This window comes from Bombina bombina, chromosome 10, assembly GCF_027579735.1.
Source record: "Bombina bombina isolate aBomBom1 chromosome 10, aBomBom1.pri, whole genome shotgun sequence".
In the NCBI taxonomy this organism is placed as follows: Eukaryota; Metazoa; Chordata; class Amphibia; order Anura; family Bombinatoridae; genus Bombina; species Bombina bombina.
In genome coordinates this window covers 37,536,686-37,564,004 of record NC_069508.1, presented here as the reverse complement: position 1 = coordinate 37,564,004, position 27,319 = coordinate 37,536,686, and the positions used below count along the sequence as shown (strand labels likewise).

General features: G+C 38.4%; 1 protein-coding gene across 1 annotated transcript; it reads right to left on the bottom strand.

Moving 5' to 3' along the window:
• Positions 1-10,967: 10,967 nt before the first annotated feature.
• Positions 10,968-25,943, bottom strand: ARPC5 (actin related protein 2/3 complex subunit 5). The gene is made up of 4 exons (XM_053693966.1): positions 25,736-25,943; positions 19,404-19,476; positions 15,015-15,191; positions 10,968-12,964 (listed from the first exon to the last, which is right to left on the bottom strand). Exons 1-4 carry the CDS (start codon positions 25,927-25,929, stop codon positions 12,902-12,904), a joined length of 507 nt encoding a protein of 168 aa, XP_053549941.1. The 5' UTR covers positions 25,930-25,943; the 3' UTR covers positions 10,968-12,901.
• Between the last annotated feature and the right edge of the window lie 1,376 nt (positions 25,944-27,319).

The following is a 27,319-nucleotide window of genomic DNA, read 5'->3' as shown; positions in this document are numbered from 1 at the left end:
GTTACCGTCTTTGAATCATTTAGAAAGAGAAGAAAAAAAAAAGGTGAATACTTCATTGAAAAAACACACATTATCAATTATGTATATATTATTGATCTCTCAACAAACTGGAATCTTATTAAAGGATACGGAGAACTGGTCTAGGGAATTTTTAAAAATGTTTAAATCAGCTATACCAAACCATATGATAGAACTAAATATTGAGATACTAAATCGATGGTATACTACACTGGTACGTATTTAAAAGTTATAAAAATGCCAATAATGCATGTTGGAGAGGTTGCAATCAAATTGACATAGTAGGTTGATATTATATATATATATATATATATATATATATATATATATATATATATAGTCTCTAATGACAGCATAAAGCTGAAACACATCAGACCTGTTATCTTTACACTTGGAAGTGTGATCTTATATATTTTTGTTCTCATGCTTTAATAAATCCTTACATTTTCTAGACATCCGTGCTCCGCATACATTATTTCATTACCGGATATATTTGGTGACAACGTGATAAAGTGGAAAAACAAAAATGAGAATTTCTTAAGAAGAAATTAATGAAATTTTGGGGAAGCAAATAAAATTGGACCCTGGGGTAATTATTTTAAACATCTATTTAAATTCCTAGTAAAAGGCAAAATAGAACTTTTTTGTATAATGGTCAATGGAGCAAAAAAAAATTGTAAACAATTAAGAGTTACCTTGATGGATAATATAGAAAGAAAAGATTTCTTTTTGGCATTTGAGGAAATGTAAAGTAATAGAAATAATTTTGAAAAAGTATCAGAGATAAATCCTTAAATTGAAAAGTGCCATGATTTAAATAAACTTAGAGATAAAGGAGCAGTTTTTCTTTATCTTAAAGGGGGGACCCTATGCACTAGGATGTGGTATTTTACTCTAGTTTGTTTATTTATAGGATGTTTATCACATTGTGAAAAAAAAGGGACATCAGAAATCTATACAATTAGTTTTTTCCCCACTGCATTTGACCTTTTTTTATACACTAAAGGTTGTATTTTATTCTATTTGGTTGATTAACAAGGAATTAATATAAAATATTATTTCTCTCCCCCCCCATTTTTGGCAGTAGCTTGCAAGACTATGAAGAGCTTTACATATTTTTTTTCCTTTGGTGGCTATAAATAGTATTTCTAATTTCTTAATATAGCTCATTTTTGTAAGACATAGAAAATACAACTGCCAGGGTGTTTGCAAGCAATACTGAGTCAAAAAAAAAAAAAAAAAAAAAAGAAGCTAGCACTCACTGGGTCCTTTAAATGTGGCTTTTAAATTACATATGACTTTTTAGTCTCAATAGTAAGAGCTTGCAAACACCTTGGCAGTTATATTTATTTGTTGTTAGTACGTTATCCTTTTATTGGTATTCTATTTTTGTAAAAAAAACAAAGATAAAATCATTTTTTTCAGTGCTATGATGTATGGTGGTATACAAATAAATGACAATGACAAGATTTATACTTACCTGATAAAGCCATTTCTTTCTGGATATGGAGAGTCCACAACATCATCAATTACTAGTGGGGAATATCACTCCTGGCCAGCAGGAGGAGGCAAAAAGCACCACAGCAAAGCTGTTAAGTGTCACTCCCCTACCCACAATCCCCAATCAATCGACTGAAAGGAAAATGGAAAAAAAGGAACACAAAGGTGTAGAGGTGCCTGAGGTTTAGTAAAAATATAACTGTCTTAAAGGGATACTATACCCAAAAAAATTCTCTCATGATTCAGATAGAGCATGCAATTTTAAGCAACTTTCTAATTTTTTTTGTACTCTTGCTATCTTTATTTGAAAAAGAAGGCATCTAAGCTAAGGAGCCAGTCAATTTTTGGTTTAGGACAGCATTTATCCACCAATCAGCAAGGACAACCCAGGTTGTGAACCAAAAATGGACGGGCTTCTAAACTTAAATTCTTGCTTTTCAAATAAAGATAGTGAGAATTAAGAAAAATTGATACTAGGAGTAAATTAGAAAGTTGCTTAAAATTGCATGCTCTATCTGAATCATGAACGATACAATTTGGGTTCAGTATAAAAATAATGGATGGGGTTGTGGACTCTCCATATCCAGAAAGAAAGATTTATCAGGTAAGCATAAATCTTGTTTTCTTTCCTAAGATATGGAGAGTCCACAACATCATCAATTACTAGTGGGAACCAATTCCCAAGCTAGAGGACACATAACTAGGGAGGGAAAACAAGACAGGCAGACCAAAACAGAAGGCACCACCGCTTGAAGAAACTTTCTCCCAATAGAAGCCTCGGCTGAGGCAAAAGTATCAAATTTGGAAAAAGAATGCAAAGAGGACCATATTGAAACCTTGCAAGTCTGATCCACAAAAGCTTCATTTTTAAAAGCCTAAAAAGAGGAGACAGCCCTTGTGGAAAGGGCCGTAAATCCTCTCAGGAGGCTGCTGACCAGCAGTCTCATAAACAAGACGAATTATACTTCTCAACCATAGAGAAAGAAGTAGCAGAAGCTTTCTGACCTTTAAGCTTCCAGGGAAACAAACAAACAAACCGGACAGAGGACTGGCGAAAATACTTAGTCGCCTGTAGAGTACGCAAACCATCCAAGTTGTGCAACAAACGTTCATGAAGAAAAGGATTATTTCTATCTGAAACCACTTTAGGAAGAAAGCCCAACTTAGTACGAAGAACTGCCTTATCAGCATGAAGGTCAACGCCGAGAGTTCTGAGACTCTCCAAGCAGAAGACAAAGCAATAAAAAACAGAACCATCCAAGATAACTTAATATCTATGGAATGCTAAGGCTCAAACTAAGCCTGCTGCAAAACCTTAAAAACAAAGTTAAGGCTCCAAGGAGGAGCAACAGACAAACACAAGCCTGATTCTGACCAGGGACTGACAAAAAGATTGAACATCTAGCACATCCTCCAGACATTTATACAACAAAATGACAATTGAGAAATCTGACCCATCAGAGAACTGGCTGACAATCCTTTCTCCAGACCTTCCTGGAGAAAAGACAACATTCTAGGAATCCTAACCCTACTCCAAGAGTAGCCCTTGGATTTACAACAATAAAGGTATTACGCCATACCTAATGGTAAATCGTCTAGTAACAGGCTAGCCTGAAACATGGTCTCAATGACCGACTCAAAAAAACCACGCTCAGACAAAACTAAGTGTTCAATCTCCAAGCAGTCAGTTTCAGAGAAACGAGATTTGGATTAAGGAATGGACCCTGAGTTAGAAGATCCTTCCTCAGAGACAGCCTCCCAAGTGGATGAGATGACATCTTCACTAAGTCTGCATACCAGATCCTGCGAGGCCACGCAGGAGCTATAAGAAGAACCGATGCTCTCTCCTGCTTGATACAAGCAATGACTCGTGGAAGGAGAGCAAACATATGCCAGAGTGAAGTCCCAAGGAACTGCCAGAGCAGCTATCAGGGTGGCCTGTGGAACTCTAGACCTTGAACCGTACCTTGGAAGCTTGGCAGTCTGCCAAGATGCCAACAGATCCAACTCTGGCATCCTCCATTTGAGGGTTAACCTGGAGAACACCTCCGGATGGGGTACCCACTCCCCAGGATGAAATGTCTGTCTGCTCAGGAAATCCGCTTCCCAGTTGTCCACACCTGGAATGTGGATGGCAGAAAGACAATTGTGAGCTTCCGCCTATAGAACAATCCTAGCCACCTCCTTCATGGCTAAGGAACTCCCAGTTCCTCCCTGGTGTCGATGTAAACCACTGAGGTGATATTGTCCGACTGCAACCTGAGAAACTGGGCTAAGGACAACTCAGGCCAAGCCATCAGAGCACTGTAAAACGCTTTTAACGCCAAGATATTTATGGGGAGAGCAGACTCCTGCGGAGTCCATAGTCCCTGCGCCTTAACGAGTCCCAGACTGCTTCCCAGCCCACCAGGCTGGCACCCAAGGTTACAGTCACCCAGGAAGGTCTCTGGAATCATGAGCCCCAAGACAGATGCTCCTGAGAAAACAACCATGGAAAACAGTCTCTTGTCGACTGATCTAGATCTATCCTCTGAGATAGATCCGAATGGTCCCCGTTTCATTGTCTGAGCATGCATAACTGCAGAGCTCTCAAATGGAATCGAGCAAAGGGATGATGTCCATGGAAACCACCATCAGACCAATTACCTCCATACATTGAGTCACTGATGGTCTAACAGTAGACTGCAAAGGAAGGCAAGGAGGAAAGAAGTTGGATATTCTGACCTTGTCTGAAAAATTATCATAGATAGGGAATCTATAATAGTCCTTAAGAAAACTACCCTTGTAGGTGGAACAAGGGAACTCTTTTCCAGATTCACATTCCAACCATGGGGACGTAGAAAAAAAACCCAAGATCTCTGTATGAGTGTTTGCTCGTTGAAAAGATGGTGCCTGAACCGATATGTCGTCCAGGTAGAGCGCCACTGCAATTCCCCGAGACCAATCACAAACTGAACGTATTTGTATAGAAAGGCAAATCTCAGGAACATGAGATTATCCCTGTGGATGGGAACAAGAAGATACACATCCTTCAGGTCTATGGTTGTCAAGAACTGACTCTCTTGGACCAAGGGAAGAATGGAACAAATGGTTTCAATTGAAAAACATGTTTCGACACCTAAAATAGATCGAAAAGTTCCCTCTTTTTTGGGAACCACAAACAAATTTGAATAAAATCCTAGGCCCTGTTCCCTTACTGGAACTGTCACTCCCAGTGAGGAAAGGTCCTGAACACATTTCAAGAATGCCTCTCTCATTATCTGGACTGCAGATATACTTGAGAGGAGGAATCTGTCCTTAAGAGGGTAAGATTTGAATTATATCTAGAACCCTGAGATACTATGTCCACAGCCCAGGGATCTGGGACATCTCGTATCCATGCTTGATAAAAACAGAGAAACTCTGCCCCCTACCTGATCCCAGATCGGGGCAAACCCTTCATGCTGACTTAGACTCAGCTGCTGGTTTCTTTGATGGCTTCCAAGAATACCAAGACTGATTGGGCTACCAAAGACTTGGACTGTTCTTGCATTGAAGAGGAAGACCTTCCTTTGAAATTACAAAAGGAACGAAATTACTTTGACGTCCTTTAGGTCTGTTCTTATCTCGAGGTAGAAAAGAACCTTTCCCACCCGAAAGTAAGAAATAATTACTGCCAGACCCGGGCAAAACAAAGCCCTACCCTTGTAAGGAAGTGCCAGAAGCTTGGACTTAGAGGTAACATTAGCTGACCAAGATTTTAGCCACAATGCCCTGATGGCTAGGACAGTGAAGCCAGATAACTTGGCTCCCAGTCCAATAATTTGCATGGTAGTATCAGAAATAAAGGAATCGGCTATCCAGAGAGCCTTAATCCTGTCTTGGATCTCCTCCAAAGGAGTCTCTACCAAAATTGAATCAGACAAGGTGTTGCACCAATAAGATGTGGCATTGACACAGAGTCAATACAAACTGCAGGTTGCCATTAAAGACCTTGATGAACATGCATCTTCTTTAAACAAGCCTCCAGCTTGTCCATGAGATTCTTAAAAGAGCAGCTGTACTCTACAGGGATCGTAGTTCTCCAGAGTAGAAATAGCCCCTTCTACTTTAGGAACCGTGCGGCAAGAATCTTTAATGGAGTCAGCGACAGAAAACTTTTTTTTTTTTAAAGACAGGAAATGGAGAAAAAGGTATCCCTGGATTCTCTAAATCAGGTGGAAAAAATCTCCATTGCACGGTCTGCAACAGAAACACTTCCCCAGTGGAAAGCACCTCCTAGTAGATATTAAACCTAGAAGACGTATAATGTTGACAATGACAGGAGTATCAAAGTCATCCAAAGTAGCCAAAACCTCCTTTAACAATACACAAAGGTGTTCAAGCTTAAATCTGAAGAATACAACTTTAGCATCAGATGAAGGAATTATACTGTTTAAATCTGAGATTTCACCCTCAGAGGCTACCGACGTATCCTCCGCATGAGACTTATGAGGGAGAGCAACCTGGGGAGCAGCAACCTCACTATCCGAATCTCTAATTTTCCTCATTCCTTTTTTCCTTTAGCATAAGAAAAGGCAGATAATGCCAGATATACCGCTGAAGATACCTAAGCAGCAAATTCTACAGGCAAATAAGCTTCAGGACACTGTATGTGATGCCATAGAGGCTTGGGAGGTTTGAGGAGAAAGCTGTGGCATTGGCTGAACAGCATCATCTTAAGAGACATTAGGCTAATTTGAAATAAAAAATCTTTTCTTTATTTAAACATGAGGTACAAAATTTGATACCACAATTTGGGTCACTAGACAGATTAAACAATTGATACCTGGGCAGCCCATAAAAACCTTGGGTAGCCATTTCAGTCCAGTTCCATGATCAAAAATAATTATTTTAACAGTAAGGGTGACCTGTACTGTCACTTTAACAGGCCCATTTATCAAGCTCCGTACGGAGCTTGAAGGGCCGTGTTTCTGGCGAGTCTTCAGACTCGCCAGAAACACAAGTTATGAAGCAGCGGTCTAAAGACCGCTGCTCCATAACCCTGTCCGCCTGCTCTGAACAGGCGGACAGGAATCGCCGGACATCAACCCGATCGAATACGATCGGGTTGATTGACAGCTCCCTGCTGGCGGCCGATTGGCCGCGAGTCAGCAGGGGGCGGCGTTGCACCAGCAGCTCTTGTGAGCTGCTGGTGCAATGTTAAATGCGGAGAGCGTATTGCTCTCCGCATTTAGCAAGGTCTTGCGGACCTGATCCGCAGTGTCGGATCAGGTCCGCAAGCCCTTTGATAAATGGGCCTGTAAGACTCTGAATTATTGTAAGAGTTTACTTGCATAAAGAGAAACGAAAAAGGTGATTGTCATACTCTGCAAGGGAGCAGGTTCAGGAGTTGGGAGCTGTTGTGCAGAGGTGTCAGGTTCTGGGGTTAAAGTAGTGTTTTGTCTGCGCGAGTCTTTCCTTTTTTGCATAATTAAACAGGTACAAGGTTTTAGAAAATAAAGGTGATGGTTATATTGATAGGAGAATTAGCAATGCAGAGATATGCAAGTTATATAAGGCAAAGTCTATAGGCTGTAGACTGGAGCTCTGTAATAACAGGCAGGAATGCAGTTCTTTGTAATAACAGGCAGGATACTTGCATATGCTGTAGACTGGAACCATATGGTGTAGACTGAAACTCTGTAGTAACAGGCAGGAATGCAGTTCTTTGTAATAGCAGGCAGGATACTTACATATGCTGTAGACTGGAACTTTGTAGTAACAGACAGGAATGCAGATCTTTGTAATAACAAGCAAGCAAAAGTATCTGAGTCAGTCCTTAGGAAATAGAGAATTAGCCAAGATCAACTGCCAGAAATCAGTCCAGAAATGGAACACAGTGCCAAGGGAAAATCAGTCTGTAAATGAAGCAGAAATCAGGCACCAGGAAATCCAACAAATCTGTATTCACTCAGGAAACAGGACCAGAGGGTCTGTCAGAGTATAACACTCAATGTCAAGGCCCAGAACTGCAAACAAACCCCCCAAATATAGCAGGCTGCTGATTATCTGATTTGTTTCAGCTGGTAAGCAGGTGGAGCCAGAGAGCCAAAGTTGCAGCAAACAGAAAACCCCAATATTCTTAGCCTGTGATCAAGCTATCTGGTGGCAAAGAGGTAAGACAACAGGCTGGGAAAGAACAGCAGCAGAAATAGAAACAGGTCCCAGGTTCAATTCTAGGCTGGATCATGACAGTTATAGCGTTTGTCACAGAAAATAAAATACGCCACTACACCTCAGCAATTAACTGAGGTATCTTCCAAACAGAAAATGTCACTAGAGGCTGCTCACTAGAGCAGCTGCTGCCGTTGCAACACCGCTCCGTACTGTTACACAGAGCGGAAGAGGCGGTCACAGATCGGCTGAGCAAAATTGCACCATTAAGAAAAGCGTATGACAATAAACTAACACTGTAAGAGAAAAAATATCCAAGCTCTGTCAGATAAAAACTGCTCCATAGCGTTTTCCAGACCTCAAGCAATAAACTCTCCATCTTCTGCGTGTTCAAAAATGCCATGCATTTTTTTTTTTTTTTACCCCTCCCCCTCCAACCTGGTGCTCTTCCTTCGGATACTACTCCTGGACGTACATGAGTTCTCCCTCTTAGCAGCCAAGTACAGCTAGAATCCCCTACACATGCTTGGCATAATTATACACCAACGTATATCGCCTGTCATACATATCCATATACCCTGATTATATTTTGTACCACTATACATATCTTCTCATTTAACGCATTCATTGTTTAATCTATAGCAATGTTTACTCGTCCCTGCCTAGTCTAACAATATAGCTTGATTACACAATAGCTATTTTTCAGCTATTCACTGCTTTCCCTGTAAATCTTAAATTTATCATACCGTACATATGCTTTCTTGTTGTTAAATGTTATAAAAATTAGGTTCATTATTGAGATCCACAGTTGGTCTCACATGTTTATAATCTCCTTCTCTAGCTTTAATGTTCTTCCTCACATATAGAGGTCTGAAAGAGACCTATGGTGTCATTTAGAAGGTTTACAGAAGTTTGGCATTTTATTTTCTTCGTGTCTATAAGATGTGTAAAGAGTTGGCGTTATATCTTTCATCCTTTCATTTTATTATTCACGTCGCTTGTAATATTGAAACTTTATTACATGTAATGAAAGAATTGTTTTTATGACCTTGTATGCCCTTAAATGAACCTTCAATAAAAATATTATTTAAAAAAAAAATAAAAAATGCCATGCATAGAAAGAGACACTGTGTACTCTTAGGAGCTCTCTCACACATAAGTACTAGTGACCAAATATCTCACAGCGCTTCATCTAATGGGATTCCTTTAGCTCATTAGAGTGAGGGTACCTAGCTAACCCTAAACATATACAGTAGAAATAATCAAGATCCAAGGAGCGCCTAATAAACCAGGCTAAGGATATGTACTTAAAATAGTGACATTTAATTAACCAACAAATAGATACAGTTAAAAATAGATACAATTAAGGATAAATTAGTAACTGCATACAATTAGATAAAATAAAAACATGGATCCATGTAATAATTAACTGGTTGGGACAATACAATATGTTAATCCTGTAAATACAAATGTTAAATCGGTAGTCCATTTCAGACTGTCCAATTAAAGATTTACTTCCTAATCCTATGTGTAGGAATGGATAACAATGAATCCTTGAGGGATAGTGAGTTCCTTTCCAAAATTAGTGAAAATAATTTTTATTTCAATTTTTCACTAATTTTGGAAAGGAACTCACTATCCCTCAAGGATTCATTGTTATCCATTCCTTCACATAGGATTAGGAAGTAAATCTTTAATTGGACAGTCTGAAATGGACTACCGATTTAACATTTGAATTTACAGGATTAACATATTGTATTGTCCCAACCAGTTAATTATTACATGGATCCATGTTTTTATTTTATCTAATTGTATGCAAGTGTTTAGCCACAAAAACACGGAGCCTTAAGTTAATTCCTTGCATCAATAAAGGTAATTAACCCTTTGTCTCAATCACATACACACAAGTGCCTGCACCATACCTAAGACAATACCCTACTCAGGATTTAGTCCCATGAAATACTGCTTCTATTCTATTAACCCCTTCAGTGCCAGTCTCCCAACCTAGAAGACCAACAGCACTTACCTGCAATTCCAGCTGTCTGGCAGGTAGACAGCTCACACGGTATGAAAGGACAGCACTCCTTACAGAGACCTGTGAAAAAAGAAAGAACAGAGTAAACCTACTCTGGCTTTCTGTACTAGGGCAGCAAATATGTTAGGAAAACGCAGCAAGGCCCACCTTACAAGTTCCTAACCGCTTTAAAGCCACCACCAATACTCTACTGAAGAGATTGACGTGGACTACAGCTATACCCAAAATCTTGCTTGTAGCAAAAGAAATCCAATTGTCTTCAGACATCAAAACTTCCCCTCCTCCATTAACCCAGAGGCAGAACTTTTTTTCACTTTCTGCGATGAGATTTTTTTTTTTTAGTGAATTTTTCTGCAGGTCATTTTTAAAAAAAATTCAATTTTAAATTAGGCAGTTACACTAAAGCACCAGTACAATTGCAATTTGTTGGTTAACTGGAGAATAAAGCCATTTTTAAAGTTTCATAATATAGTGCAGTAGTTGAAAATTGCATTGCAAATTAGCTGCAGACAAAAAAAAAAAAAATTGTAAAATTTCCCTTGAATAAATTTTGTTTCCTTTTCTCTTTGTCTAACATAGAAGTGTAGTATTAAAAAAAGGTGCATTGCTCATACTAACGTCTTACATTCAGAAAAAACAGCTTTGCAGACTGGTAAAGGCTAGGGGGGCGGGTTTGGAAAAATCCCTGAGAGCCAGTCAACAATACACTGCTGCTTTGCAGCTCTACTGCATATTTGACTGTTCACTTCAAACAGCACTTTGCTCTGAATGCACTGTGTTAAGAAAAACGTACACAATGCAGCCAGAGCACAGCTCTGTTTGAAAAGAACAGCCTAATGTGGAGCAGTGCTGCAAAGTTAAATAGCTGACAGTTCCTGCATGTGTCCCATTCTTTCTGCAGACATGCTGCATTTTCTGCGATGACATCTCAGATCACTGTATGTTCTGCCTTGGGGTCCATTAACAGAGGCAAAGAGAATGACTGGGGATTGTGGGTAGGGGAGTGACACTTAACAGCTTTGCTGTGGTGCTCTTTGCCTCCTCCTGCTGGCCAGGAGTGATCTTCCCACTAGTAATTGATGATGTTGTGGACTCTCCATATCTTAGGAAAGAAATTATTTTTAGACATATCTTCAGGTTAGCTACACAAGCCCAATAGTCATGTGTAAAATTAAAAGTATTCCACCTTGCATGCCAATACTACATATGCTAAACATACACTAATTCATATCAGGTTTTCTTCCACGTTAACATACAATAATAGACAAAAAACATATGCTCCAAATCAACTTTTTTTTTTTTATTATTAATTCTGTAAAAAAAACATAGCAAAGTTTAACTTCTTCAGTGCTATGAGACCCTGTAATGCACGGGCCCCTCAAGCACAGTACTGGATAAGGCCTCACCCTTTTGCATAAACTTGTTGAAGGGTTATTTCCAGCATGCCGTCCCCCCACCTGTCCTTGAAAAAAAACTTGGGCAAGTCCCTTTATGTAATCTGCTCTGCAGAAAAAGAGGAGACCTGCAGTGGCTTAACAGGTACCTACCTAAATAGATCGGATCTTGGAGCTAAATATGAATCTCTTCATCCCCTAAACTGAGTAGAGGTTGTGTTCCTGTTGTGTACTTGAAATACTTCTGGAGGATTGTCAGACTTAACGTTACTAACAGAAATTATTAGCAGTTAATGCAGAACTGATCATGGCAGATTTAAACAAGACATTTTAAATGAAGGAGACATTGTAGTCTGAAATGTTTTATCACTTGTATGAAACAGGGGCCATTATAAGTTAAACATGTTTCTGCATGAAAAAAGGGCAATGCAAATGTTTAAACTGAAACTCAGGAAAGGTACAACTAATACTGCTGTATTCATGCTGACTGGCTAATCAGTAAAGCCCACAGAGCTCTAGTGAGGGGAAAGCTTCACATGTTTAAATGACCATTTCTAGATGGAAGAAAAGTGGAGTATAATGTTTTTTTAAACAAGAATACTTATTTTACATCAGAGCAATTTTTCTGTTAAATTTGTGTTACTACTTACAGCAGAGAATGAACTACAAACACAAGTATTGCGCTGCCCTGTATTGATGTGTGTACCTTGCTTAGAAAATGAATGTATAGTAAGAGATTTGGGTACACATTTGCTACTTTGTATAAACGTGTCCAGTGCAAGTAGATTATATTCCACAGGAACATTTTGCTACTTACGTATGAAACTTTTAAAAAATAAATTACATATCCAAAAGAATGACTCTTGCGAGGGACATTGCACTTTCAATATATTAGATTCCACCATCTCTTCTGTGCCCAAGCATTTTTTTTCTCAAATTTAGTCAATTTCTTCTGTATATGTCCAACATACCACAGCACACTACTAAACAGCCCGTGTGTCGAGAGGGTCCACAAAAATTATTTTATTGTTCATATATATATTATATATTTCTATCAATTTGGAAGACTAAAGTCTAAAAAATACAAACGTATGTCAGCCACAACTTAGGTAAAGAGCAACGTTACTTTGTGGATCCTGACTGCATGGCATCAGAAAAGCCCAGCTTTTTGTAGCTTTAGGTAGGTTTGTGCAAAGCTATCCAAGATCATATTAATTGCAAATAAAGCGCTTTCAGCTATCTCGCAGGAGATATCCCTTTTACACATTTGAGCCCTGAGGGAGTTGAAAGCAAATGAAATCCAAGTTCGACCAGGATTAAACTAACTAAACCAAGATATGTCTCTCTGTTTAGTGATAGAAAAGCCACAGATTGCAAAATGTCACCCTAGTAAAGCAGGACATGATTTTATAGGATTTAAAGGGAGAGGCCATGTTGATGGCCAAGGGAATTTTGAAAGGTGGTTTAAATTGCAGGAAGATTTATATAGGTGGAGGGAGCATTGCAAATGCCTCAATTTCCAATCTGTATATATGTGTCGGGGGAGGGTGTTACTTATAGAGAGCCCAGCTCATTCATGGCATGTATTGACATATGCATAACTTAACACTCCTACAAAACAGAGCACTGCACCCACACAGCACATGACTCACATGTACTGCATTATTCAGAAAGTATCAAAAATGAAAGCTGAAGAGAAATACTGGGAAGAATAGAAACATGGCAGCAAATAATTAAAGGATTTGCTGTGCACAGTTTGGCTGTAGCACAAAGATTTGGTCTTGGCACCAGCTCTTCCGTATCACGACCAGATGAACATTCAAACTGTCTTTCTGGCAGTCAGAACTCTGACTATAGAGCCCACGCCACCCACCGCCAAAGCCTGGAAAATAGACAAAAAGTTAGATTAGGAGCAGACAAAGACACTTAATGGATATTGAATTCAAAAATTACAACTCACCCTCAATATTTTGTTAATGCACATTCTTTACTTATATTGCATGCTTTTCCTGTAACTTACTTCCACAAAGTATGCTTTGTCTACCCCTCTCATAGAGGCTGGAATGGATCTGGCATACATAAGGGACGTGAAACCCAAAAATGTTATTTGATTTTCCAGATAGAGCATGCAATTTTAAACAAATTTGCCGAGTTCTCTTAGTATCCTTTGCTGAAAAGGATATCTAGGTAAGCTCAGGAGCTGGCTGCTGATTGGTGGCTGCATTTATATCAGTATTTTCCCGCTGGCTGATTTTACAGGCCACCCAGCTAAAGTTGTAGCCAACATTAACCTAAATATTAAAAATGTTCATTTATGTTAAACTATGCAATTAATTTGTGCTTTGGATAGCAGAAAATATTATACTGCCCACACCCGGCTGCTTCATAATACCAACCAGCTGGCAACATTTTCTGTGAAGAACACTGTATATGTATATTGTCATTGGCTTACCAATGTGTTCAGTTAGCTCCCAGTACTGCATTGCTGCTCATTTAATAATGGATACCAAGAGAAAGAAGTGAAATTGGAAAGTTGTTTACAAATGTATACTCTGAGGGTTTCATGTCCCTTTAAAATGGGATGCTCTATCTGAATCATGATAAAAATATTTTGTTTCATATCCCTTTTAATGCCATTTTAAACAACTTTCTAATTTACTTCTATTATCAATGTTTCTTTGTTGTCTTGGTATCTTTTGTTGAAAATCAGAGACTTAAAGGGACACTGAACCCAAATTTTTTCTTTCATGATTCAGATAGAGCATGCAATTTTAAGCAACTTTCTAATTTACTCCTATTGTCAATTTTTCTTCGTTCTCTTGCTATCTTTATTTGAAAAAGAAGGCATCTAAGCTTTTTTTGGTTCAGACTCTGGACAGCACTTTTTTATTGGTGGATGAATTTATCCACCAATCAGCAAGGACAACCCAGGTTGTTCACCAAAAATGGGTCGGCATTTAAACTTAGATTCTTGCATTTCAAATAACAATACCAAGAGAATAAAGAAAATTTGATAATAGGAGTAAATTAGAAAGTTGCTTAAAATTTCAGGCTCAATCTGAATCACGAAAGAAAAAAATTGAGTTCAGTGTCCCTTTAAGCTTAGGAGCCGGTCCCTTTCTAGAGCCCTATATGGCAGCAAGTTTGCAAGAATGTTATCCGTTTGCAAGAGCGCTAGATGGCAGCAAGTTTGCAAGAGCGCTAGATGGCAGCAAGTTTGCAAGAGCGCTAGATGGCAGCAAGTTTGCAAGAATGTTATCCATTTGCAAGAGAACTAGAGGGCGGCACTATTTCCGGCCATGTAGTGCTCCAGAGGCCTACCTAGGTATCTCTTCAACACAGAATATCATGGGAATGAAGCAAATTTGATAATAGAAGTAAATTGGAATCGTTTTTTTTAAAATGGTATAGTCAGTCGGAAGCACAAAAGAAAATGTTTGGGTTTCACATCCCTTTAAAGTAAATGTTTTAAACAGGGATAATATAGCTCAGCAAGTACTCAATAAAAAAGATCTTTCTGCAAAATAGCCTTAAATCATTTTGTTAGCAAATGATTCAGATAGAGCAGCAGTTTAAAGCACAATTCTAATTTAATTCTATTAATTTCTTTGTTCTCTTGGTATCTTTAGTCAAAAAGCAGGAAAGTAAAGCTTAATAGCCAGCCCATTTTTGGTTGAGAACCTGGGTTATGCTTACTAATTGGTTTGCTAAATGAAGCCACCAATAAGCAAGCTCTATCCATGGTGCTGAACCTAAAATTGATAATAGGAGTAAATTAGAAAGTTGCTTAAAATATCATGCTCTATCTGAATCATTAATGAAAACAATTGGGTTTAGTGTCCCTTTAATGTCCTTTTAATATAGCACAAGTTAAACTCACTATTATCAGACTCGGAAGTAACTTTATATTACAGTTGGGGGTGTCTGCTCACCTTTTCGTGCCACTGTAGCAGGACAGCACTGCTGTTGTCTGACGGACTCTCGAATCCCTTGTAGATGTATTTCATGAGCAGGTCAACGCCACTCTTATCTAGCGACTGAACAGCTTTCTCTATTTCGTTAGGTTTGAAGGAAATAAGAACTTTCAGCACTAAACTCTCAGCACGATCCTGCAGGGGAATGCAAGAAATATACTTAGATATTGTTAGTGGAACATGACATTATGCCACCCACACAAGTCTATAAAAAGACAAACCTATTCATGTTCGCTATTTAGGTTTCAAGGCTTGTACTCCTTGTTCAGTGCAAAAGAATATGGCACCAACAAAAATTAATAACATATGCCATTTATAATCTATTCCTCTACACATTATATACCTAAATAAAAACAGGCACAGTAATGATAAAAACAGGCACAGTAATGATAAAAACAGGCACAGTAAAAAAAGCCAATGTACTGTACATTCATTATTTTTGTAGTGCTTTTCACATTCCCCCAGCAAGGATGTAATGCATCATAAATACAGAAAGGTAAACAAAAGTACAATAAAAATGCTGTAAAGTACTATTTAAACAGAAAGAGGTTAAATATATAGTTCAAATAATTTATGGAAAGGCAGCTTAACACAACAGGGGAGGCAATCATGAGTGGCATACGTGAGCAGAATCAAATTGCCACTCTAGAGCTGAATTGAACGATATATTTAACCCATTCAGGGGGATTAAACAGTTATATGCAAACAATAGTAAGATAATAAAATGCTCTAACACACACACATTTATATATATATATATATATATATATATATATATACACACATACACACACACACATACATATAAACACACCCATGCTAAATTTTGTCCTGAGTTAAGAAATACCCAATGTTCACATGTTCTTTGCAAGTTATAGGGCAATAAGTACAAGTAGCACTTTGCTATTCAAAAGCATTTTTTTTCAAAATTAGAGATAGTTACATTGTAACACTGATATCTGTCAGGAATCCCTGAATATCCCTTCACATGTATATATATTTTGTTTAGTAGACAACCCAAAGTATTGATCTAGGCCCATTTTGTTATATTTCATGCCACCATTTCACCCCCAAATGCGATCACTTTTTCACTAACTTTAGGTTTCTCACTGAAATTATTTACAAATAGCTGGTGCAATTATGGCACAAATGCTTGTAAATGCTTCTCTGGGATCCCCTTTGTTCAGAAATAGCAGACATAAATGGCTTTGGTGTTACTTTTTGGTGATTAGAAGGCAGCTAAATGCCGCTTTGCACCACACTTGTATTATGTCCAACAGTTAAGGGGTTAATTAGGTAGCTTGTAGGGTTAATTTTAGCTTTAGTGTAGAGATCAGCCTCCCACCCCGATTCCTCCCTGACCCCCCTCAAACAGCTCTCTTCCCTCCCCCACCTCACAATTGTCACCTCCATCTTAAGTACTGGCAGAATGTTTGCCAGTTATATAATGCAGTGTTGGATCCCCCCTTAGCCCCCCACATTTCTGATCCCCCAAACAGCTCTCTAACGCTCCCCCCTCTACCTATTTGCAGCCATCTTGGGTACTGGTAGCTGTCTGCCAGTACCCAGTTTGCTAAAAAACACAAAAATAGTTTTTTTTTAAAATTTCAAACCCAATTTTCTGCAGTGTAGCTGCACTCCCTCAATACCCTATTCTTCCCAGATTCCTTTTCAAACATTTATTTCCCCGTCCCTCTCCTTCTCCCTCCTTCCCATACATTGTGTATGAGTCTCGCGCTACCCCCCCCCCCCCCCGGAGTGGCGCTCTCTGCATTGGATGCTTAAAAAAAAAAAGGTTATTGCAGGATGCCTCATGCAATAACATGAAAGCGATCCAGATAGCTTCCAGCGCTTCAAACCCCTGAGGAAGTGCCAGGCACGTCCTTGGTCGCCAAGGGGTTAAAGGGATACTAAATTTAATTTTTTTCTTCTTTCATGATTCAGATAGAGCATGCAATTTTAAGCAACTATCCAATTTACTCCTATTATCAATTTTTCTTCATTCTCTTGGTATCTTTATTTGAAAAGCAAATTGAAAAATTTATAATAGGAATAAATTAGAAAATTGCTTAAAATTGCATGCTCTATCCGAATCATAAAAGAAAAAAAATGTGGGTCTATTATCCCTTTAACCCTTTGAGTGCTAATGACGGCTCTGAGCCGTCACAGAGTTTCCCACTCTGGTGCTAATGACAGCTCAGAGCCGTCACTAGCACTCTCCCACCTTGAGGGAGATCTGGAGGCTCCCACCCGCTCCTACCCCGGCGATCGTGCCTGTAGAGTGACAGGCATCGCCGGGGCTTCCCGTTTTGCGTGGTGACGTCAGGCGCAATAACGTGATGACGTCACAGCGCAACTTTATTTATACTTAACAATGTTAAGTATAGGAGCAGGGGGCATGCTGTTTAGAAGCCTGTATCTCAGGCATCTAAACAGCTACAGACACCCAAGACCCACCATTGGAAAGGTAATCACCTAACCTTCCCAATAGTGTAATTAGTGGGGGTCTGAAAAAAAAAAAAAAAAAGTTAAAAAAAAAAAAAAAAAGTTAAAAAAAAAAAATTGTTAAAAAATAAATAAAAAAAATAAATAAAAAAACTTTTAAAAAATCTTAGCACCCAGGTGGGAAAGTGCTTAGCACTCAAAGGGTTAAAAATGTACAGTGTTTTTAGACATAATGCTATTGCATACTTAACAGACTACAGTATAGTGTAAACATAACTTATATTCACTGGGAAACCAAAACAATTTGTGTGACTCGCTTTATTGCAATAGTCGCTTTATTGTGGTGGTCTGGAACAGAACTCGCAATATCTCCGAGGTACGCCTGCACTTTGTCGTCACTTAGCTCCTTTCCACAAGAGTGCACTCGGATCTTATCAAGAGAAGTAAAATGGAAAGGTGTTTTTGGTTTTTATACAATTGCAGTATAATGGTTACTACTCATTAGGGTATTGGTTTTCCTCCTGTGACTGCAGCCCTCTTCAGAGCCGACCTACTGTTTTAAAACCTTAAAGAAGCCAGATGCTGAAGCTCTTATTCTTCATACTGGGCGCTTTAAACCCGTGTTACATGTAAAGCTCACACTCTGTATAATGCTACCAGAAACAATCACTCTGCGAACGTACACGACTCCTGCCAGCTTGTGAAAATGTGTGCGCGCCAATAGGAAGATGCGCAGCTTCAGCACCTATAAGGTGTTAAAATAGGAGAACGGCTTTGAAGAGATGCAGACACAGAAGGAAATAAAATATGGTGAGTAATAACCATTCTAATTTAGTTATGCCCAGCAATTTAAAGGGACACTAAACCCAATTTTTTTTTCTTTAATGATTCAGATAGAGCATACAATTATAAGCAACTTTCTAATTTACTCCTATTATCAATTTTTCTTTGTTCTCTTGCTATGTTTATTTGAAAAGCTTAGGAGCTGGTCCATTTTAGGTTCAGAACCCTGGGTCGTGCTACATTTAGCCACCAATCAGCAATCGCTACCCAGGTGCTGAACCGAAAATGGGCTGGCTCCTAAGCTTTACATTCCTGCTTTTCAAATAAACATAGCAAGAGAATGAAGAAAAATTGATAATAGGAGTAAATTAGAAAGTTGCATACTTTATCTGGATCATTAAAGAAAAAAAAATGTGGGTTTAGTATCCCTTTAAATTGTGCACTATTATTATTATCAGTAGAGCGCCAACAGGTTCCTCAGCGCTATAAACATATTGATCAAATATGCATGGCAGCATTTTTGGGGGACAAATGGGTAGAGGACTCTGCCAAGAGTTGCACTGTTGTAAATCAGCTCTCATGAAGGTGATCTACAAACAGCTGGGCTTGTAGGCCTACGTGCTAAGGGCGTTCAGGGGATGATAAAAGGAGAGGAACTGAGGTAAGAAAGAGTGTTCGTGTATATTGTAAGCATCCCTAAACATTACAGTCTTTAAAGAGCACTTGAAACTTTGGAAAACTAGGGAAGAGTCTTGAACGAGGCAGAGAGTTCCACAAGATAGGGGAAAAAACACAAGATAGGGGCCAGTCTGAAGTCCTGTAGACAGAAATGTGAGGAGGTAACGCGAGGAGGAGAGAAGGAGGTCATGAGCAGAACGAAGGGGACAGGAGGGAGAGTATATGAAGACGAGGTCTGAGACATAAGGGGAGCAGTATTCTTGAGGGCCTTCAATGTCAGAGTCAGAATTTTGTGTTTAATTCTAAAGGTTAGAGGAAGCCGGTGAAGGGATCTGAATCATGAAAGTTTAATTTTTACTTCCATGTCCAATCACCGATCAAAATAAAAAAGTTACCCTATTTTAAATCCCAACCATATCGCACGTAATCCTTATACTGCACCTTAGCGGACTGGTTCTTCGCGTGAATAGGTGGGTTTTTCAGCGCAGCTTGCAGAGCGCCCATCATGTTTCCTGTGATGGAATGTTAAGGGAAACACATACTGGCAAGAATAAAACTGGAATGTGATGGGAACATACATCATTCATAAACACATAACGTCTACCATGGCCAATATTTTACTCCTATTGTGTTGAGATTTTATAAAGACCAAAGAAAATAAACCGAGATGTATATTTATTTTACCATCTCTATCTTCCTTTTCACTGACACCCCAATGACGTATAAGTAATGATGCAACAAATTTAGAGAGAAGAAGATTAAAGGGATATGAAACCCAAAATGTTTCTTTTGTGATTCAGAGCATGCAATTAAAAAAATAAATTTCAATTTACTTCTATTCTCAAATTTGCTTCATTCCTGTGGTATTCTTTGTTTAAGATCTACCTAGGTTGGTGTCTGGCGCACTACATGGCAGGAAATAGTGCTGCCATCTTATGCTCATGGAAATGGATAGCTTTCTTGCAAAACTGCTGTCATATAGTGGTCTAGACACGTGCACGCTCCTGAGCTTTTTGTCCCTGCTTTTCAGCAAGAAAATAAAGAAAAATTAATAACAGAAGTAAATTAGAACATTCTCTATCCAAATCATGAAATAATTTAGGTTTCATGTCTCTTTAAGCAAATGAAGAAAGTGCAGAACGTATCAATGCTTCGTTAAAGGGACGTTGTAATGTAAAAATGTTCTCCCCTTTAACTTGTTTCCAATAATGATCAATTTTATATATATGGAGTGTATTAAAATATTTACAAATAGCTCAGTTTTATTTTGTCATGTGAAATAGCTGTTTTTCCGGTTGTATTCTCCACCTGTTACATTTCAGTGCAAGAGTACTGGCTACAGAAAAGCTATGTATACAAGATATTTCAGTAGAAATAAGTCTAAAGTAGAAGAGAACCCAGTCACTTGTAAATGGTGTATCTAAATCAGCTTTAAATGTAATGAACTCTTATCTGCACTGACCATTTATTTCTAAGCAACCACTGTCTGGTCATTGTGAACACCAAGAAATAGCTTTAGATAATACACCTACAATAGAATGTCCGTACCCCTTTCATGTCAGTAATAAAATTGATAGATTTAATAGCAGAGAATATGACTTGTGTTTTAGCCTCTCGGCTCCAAGATGCCTACAGAGCATTACCTGGCAATACACTAAAGATCTTTGAGGAAGGCAAAGGATCAATACACATTACTGTACTGAGAAATGACTATCAAATATATATATGTTTACGTTTAGTACAGATTAAAAGCAACATGGCTGGTGCCACTCCCTTCAACCTACCCAGCGTATTACACAACAACAGAACAAAGTGCATGTTTGGAAAAACTAATCTTTACAGTGAACCTTTTATTCAATAAATAGATATATATTATTTAGATATAGGTATATAAATACATACATCTTATTCCTATTTGAATAGTGTCTGGTGGCACTTTTCAGGTCACAGGGAAATGGGTCTGATCAGTTATTTATTTTCTCAGTTTATGTTTTATAATTTCTGATCATAATTCTTTAGAATTTACAATAGTTGGTTTGTTACGTAAGGGGGAGATTAAACCCAATTTTTTTCTTTCACGATTCAGATAGAGCACGCAATTTTAAGCAACTATCTAATTTACGCCTATTATCAATTTTTCATTCTCTTGCTATCTTTATTTGAAAAAGCAGGAATGTAAACTTACGGGCTGGTCCATCTTTGGTTGAGCACCTGGGTTGCACCTGCTGATTGGTGGCTAAATGCAGTCAATCAGCAAGCACTATTCAGGGTGCTAAACCAAAAATAGGCCAGCTCGTAAGCTTACATTCCTGCTTTTTCAAATAAAGATACCAAAAGAACGAAGAAAATTTCATAACAGGAGTAAAATAGAAAATTGCTGCTCTATCTGAATCATGAAAGAAAAATGTGGGGTTCAGTATCCCTTTAAACACTAAATAATTTTTATAAGCATAGTATTGTGCTTAATCTCTGCCTCTCTCTAGTCATAGGTGCCTACATATTAAAATGTACCTCTTATTGCATTCCACTGCTGATGTGTTTCCACATCTATAGCAGCTCTCCTTCAGATAACTGCAATAAAACCTAAGTTCCAACATGGGGGCTCCCATAATTAGAGGGAGGTGCATGAAATGTATTGAGTGTTCAGTGTCCTTTTAAATAGACTAAACAATCAGAGAAATTTAACAGAGAAATACCAATCAATATGGACCTGAATTTGCATCATTGGGAGATCACACATTAAAAGGGACAGTGAAGTCCAAAAAAAACTTCCATGATTTAAATATGGCATGTAATTTTAAACAACTTCCCAATTTACTTTTATCACCAATTTTGCTTTGTTCTCTTGGTATTCTTAGTTGAAAGCTAAACCTAGGAGGTTCATATGCTAATTTCTTAGACCTTGAAGACTGCCTCTGATCTGAATGCATTTTGACCACTAGAGGGTATTAGTTCATGGGTTTCATATAGATAACATTGAGCTGATGCACGTGAAATGACCTAGGAGTGAGCACTGATTGGCTAAAATGCAAGTCTGTCAAAAGAACTGAAGTAATGGGGCAGTTTGCTGAGGCTTAGATACAAGGTAATCAGAGGTAAAAAGTGTATATCTATAATAGTGTTGGATATGCAAAACTGGGGAATGGGTAATAAAGCGATTATCTTTCTTTTTAAACAACAAAAATTCTGGTGTTGACTGTCCCTTTAAGGTACGCTAACTCTGCAACTTTCTATCATGATAAAAAAACACTCTTTAAACATATTCAAATAAATAAGGTATTTTGTTTTCATCAAAATGTTAGTTAATTTTTTTTATTTTGAATCTGATGAAGTGCATGTGTGTACGCAGCAGCTCTGTGGCATCGAAACCCACTGGGTGAAAAGGCCAACACCCCTCTAATGGTGGAATGCCCCACAAACATAAAATAGAAACATATGTAAAAATAAAATACTAAACATTAACTGCTTAATGCTGTTAGGATGTTCCATCCCATCCTAAAGGTACTAGGCTTGAATGCCTTTAGGATGTCCTACTTTTTTGGCATGCTGCACCCTCCAGCTTCGACAAAGTCCAGGATTCGCCTGGGGGACGTACCTAGCATCGTAGGCAGTCTGCTAGGATCCAATCCCGGCGTTGGAATCACGTGATCGCATTGGTGATCAGGTGACTTCCTTTTTCCTTGTAATGTTTACATCAGAACTTTGTTCCAATCGTTAACATTTGCCCTCGTCTTGAAGGGGTTAACATGCCCGGTTTTAAATTTATACTCTGTTTTTTTTCTAGTCTCCTTTTTCCCCCACGTGTACAACTGATTTTGTAATGCTTAGTTTTGCAATTATATATTTTTCTTTACCAATCTACTACTAAAGTATGAACCTCTGATATTAAAGGAAAAGTAAAGTCAAACTTAAATGGTCATGATTCACATAGAGGATGCAATATTACATTTAATTTATTCTCTTAGTATCCTTTGTTTAAAAGCATACCTAGGTATGGGAGCTAGCTGGTGATTGGTGGCTGCACATATATAACTCATCATTGGCTCATCGTATGTGATAAGCTAGCTCCCAGTAGTGCATAGCTGCTCTTAAGCCTAATCTTTAATAAAAGATGACAAAAGAACAAAGTAGAATTTAAAAACAGAACAAAACTAGAAGAAAAAAAAAATATTTAAAATAAAATGTTCTATCTGAATCATGAAAGGTTTTTACTAAACTGCCCCTATGGTAACATTTTAAAATTTCAGAAATATTTTTTCAGTGCCGTTTTGCTGAGACTTATACATTCATGACATAATTACGTCATCTTAAAAATATACAAAGTGAACAACTATGTGATCTTCTAACCTAATACCAAGCTAAAAGAAACCTATTAAAAAACAGTGGTCAGGAAATCAGCCAAAACGAGATTTATAAATATACACAAAATTTCTATCACCCCTGAGATTGAGGCACCACTTCCTGCATTCCTAAAACACTAGCAAGACTAAGCTTGTCGTTATTCCCAGCCAGGCTAACACTGTGTACACATTGATAACAAATTTCAAGGTGTGTATGCCATGAAATCCAACACTGGGACTGAAAAGCACTTTGTACTCACTGTGCCCTCCCCTGACAAGCTCCCATATTCATTTAATTGTAAATATTTATATATTAAAAACAGTCAATCAATGCTTTAAAGGGATGGTGTACTGTCAAATTGGTTTCTACTTAATATGTTTACAAAGACTTATACCAGCTGCAGAGTTTAAAATGTATGGGAAATTGCATATTTAGATCTACTTTTGTATATGAGAACCGTTTACCTCCTTATCTTCTTTTTTACTGTTTACGCAAAGGCCAGTACTTACAAAGCAATGGAAAATGAACATTTTAGTACCTCTGTCACAGACACTAACTGGGAACATTGTTGTATCTAAATATTTTTGTTTACATGATGTATGGGTGGGGAAACAATAGACAAAACCAGCTATTTCTAATGAAAAAATAAAAAGTGAAGGAGCTATTTGTAAACAATTGAATACGCTCCACTCAATAAAATGGATAATTGGAAACGCATTAAAGGGGAGAATATATTAGCATACACTGTCCCTTTAAATAGCTTGATAACCAATGGTACCCGCATATCAAGCTCAAACCAGTACTGTAAAAAATATATTGATTTTTTTTCTCACTATATTTGAAAGAAACAAATATGCAAATATTACATTCATATCTGAAAATATATGTAAAGGAAGAAAATGAAGCTGTACTGGATATTTAGTTACTCAAAAAAATTGTAGCAGAATTAAAAATGTGTGAATATATATGTGTGTGTGTATATGTGCGAGTGTGTGTATATATGTATGTATGTATGTGTGTGTGTGTGTGTGTGTGTGTGTGTGTGAGTGTATATATACATGTGTATGTATGTGTGAGTGTGTGTATGTGTGAGTGTATATATGTATATATGTATGTGTGTGTGTGTGTGTATATATGTATGTGTGTGTGTGTGTGTATATATGTATGTATGTATGTATGTGTGTGTGTGTGTATGTGTGTGTGTGTATATATGTATGTGAGTGTGTGTATATATGTATATATGTATGTGTGTGTGTGTGTGTGAGTGTATATATACATGTGTATGTATGTGTGAGTGTGTGTATGTATATGTGTGTGTGTATATATGTATATATGTATGTGTGTGTGTGTATATATATGTATATATGTATGTGTGTGTGTGTATATATATGTATATATGTATGTGTGTGTGTGTATGTGTGAGTGTGTATATATGTATGTGTGTGTGTGTATATATATGTATATATGTATGTGTGTGTGTGTATCAATAACTGTACAACCTTCAGAGAATTGAGAGGATATTAAATACTTTGTGATTCTAATATAAAGTTTTAATAAATTTGTAGTGAAACAACTTTCCAATATAAATTAGTTTATTTTGTCCAATTTTCCTGTAATTTAAATCTGATTTTTTTTTTTTTTTTTTTCCAAGTCCTCAGAATAGGGGTTAAAAGCAGATCTGGCTGGTGACCGGTACCTACACAATTATGTCACACCTGATAGGCTTACTCCGTAGGGGTTAAACACATAAATTAGAACATATTAATTAGACTAAAGAAAGAAGCAGAAAATGTTGACACCACAAGTACTACCCCCACCCTTAATAAGGAGATTTGTGGCAGCCTCTATAAAGTACCACAATTTTTAAGATCTTTAATTTCCCCTTCCCATATGCAGTACAGATGATTAAGTCACCACATACACTCCTTATATGGCAGGTTCCTCTTTGTAAAGTACATGCAGCCCACGCTATGCACAGCATAGATGAATTAGACGCTATAGATAGAAATAGATGCACATAGATAATAGGTATAGATAGATGACAATGAGATAAGTACATAGAGATGTTGCAAATGATTTCCCAGGTGAGAGACTTCTCTATTTACTGTGCAGCCAGTTCATACACAATAAAGACCTTTTCTTGTCTAATGAATAAGCTACCTAGTAAATTGTAGTAAATACATAAAATAATGATCTCATGTTAGTGAATATGTGCTATAAGCAGCCTGTGGTTACACAGCACAAGCACCTCCAGAGACAATGAGACAATATTCACTGACATGAGCACTTCTGACAGTGGTCTGTGAGCTGTTACAAATGACAGAGGGGCGTTTAGTGAAGATGCCCCGTGAGCAGGAGAGGTCTCTGGTGCACACCTGGCGCTGCCCGCACACTACTGCCCTGGCCCCTGTCACTCAGGTACAAAAGGATATCCTCGGATAGCGCCGTCAACCTCCCCCTCGTCCGGTCCCTGCTGTCCTTCTCCTGTCTCCTCCTCGTCCACGAACTTGTTCTCGTCATATTCGTCCACATCCACCCTACGGAATCGAACGGACACCGTGTTCTTAGACATCCTGGGACTGAGGGACCGAGCGGCTGGCAGGGAGCGGCCAAACCCAGTGCGCATGCGCAGACCCTTCCGCTTTCACCGGCTTCCGGAGAGCGCCTGCTTGAGGCTGTCAGTCAGGGGGAGGTGTCTGCACGCGCGGGCGATGCTAGGTGCGCGTGCCACACGTGGGCGGTATTTCATTAGTGTACCCGATAAACTATAGTATTGCACTAGTGATTTGTAGCATCTTGTAAAGGTCTGCAGACTATTGCACTAGTGACTTGTAGCATCTTGTAAAGGTCTGGAGACCATTGCACTAATGATTGGTAGCATCTTTTAAAAGTCTGCAGACTATTGCACTAGTGATTTGTATCATCTTGTAAAGGTCTGCAGACTAGTCTATTGCACTAGTGATTTGTATCATCTTGTAAAGGTCTGCAGACTAGTCTATTGCACTAGTGATTTGTATCATCTTGTAAAGGTCTGCAGATTAGTCTATTGCACTAGTGATTTGTATCATCTTGTAAAGGTCTGCAGACTAGTCTATTGCACTAGTGAGTTGTATCATCTTGTAAAGGTCTGCAGACTAGTCTATTGCACTAGTGATTTGTATCATCTTGTAAAGGTCTGCAGACTAGTCTATTGCACTAGTGATTTGTATCATCTTGTAAAGGTCTGCAGACTAGTCTATTGCACTAGTGAGTTGTATCATCTTGTAAAGGTCTGCAGATTAGTCTATTGCACTAGTGATTTGTATCATCTTGTAAAGGTCTGCAGACTAGTCTATTGCACTAGTGATTTGTATCATCTTGTAAAGGTCTGCAGACTAGTCTATTGCACTAGTGAGTTGTATCATCTTGTAAAGGTCTGCAGATTAGTCTATTGCACTAGTGATTTGTATCATCTTGTAAAGGTCTGCAGAGCATTGCACTAGTAATTTGTAGCATGTTGTAATGGTCTGCAGACTATTGTACTAGTGATTTGTATAATCTTGCAGTCCGAGGATGCAAAGATGCCCCCAGTAGTAACATTAGCATATCAACCTACTAGCCTGGGCATTGACTTTACAAATCCTGCCTACCTGCATGCAACCAATGCTTATGCACAATTGCGCAATTGGGAAGGAAGTTAGGTAAGAGTCCCGCCTTGAATGTTGCCACTAACTGGTTATGTGTCTTTGTGCATAATGAGATTATGCTGCTGGGAGCCTGTGACCTCCCCCATGAAGACAGAGGACAGGAGTGACTCAGTCACTGATGTGCTGCCCCTTGTCAAGTGCTGCCTGGGTTAGTTAGACCCACTTGGTCCTATGGTTGAGCCGGCCCTGAGATGGGTTGGCAGCTGTCCTCCACAAAAATACTCAACAATCTGTAGGTGACAGATGACTGAGCGTGATGGTAAGTGGGGGTCATACAGTGTTGTCCCTCAAAAACTGTACCTCCGCCACCACTTATGTTATTCACAACTC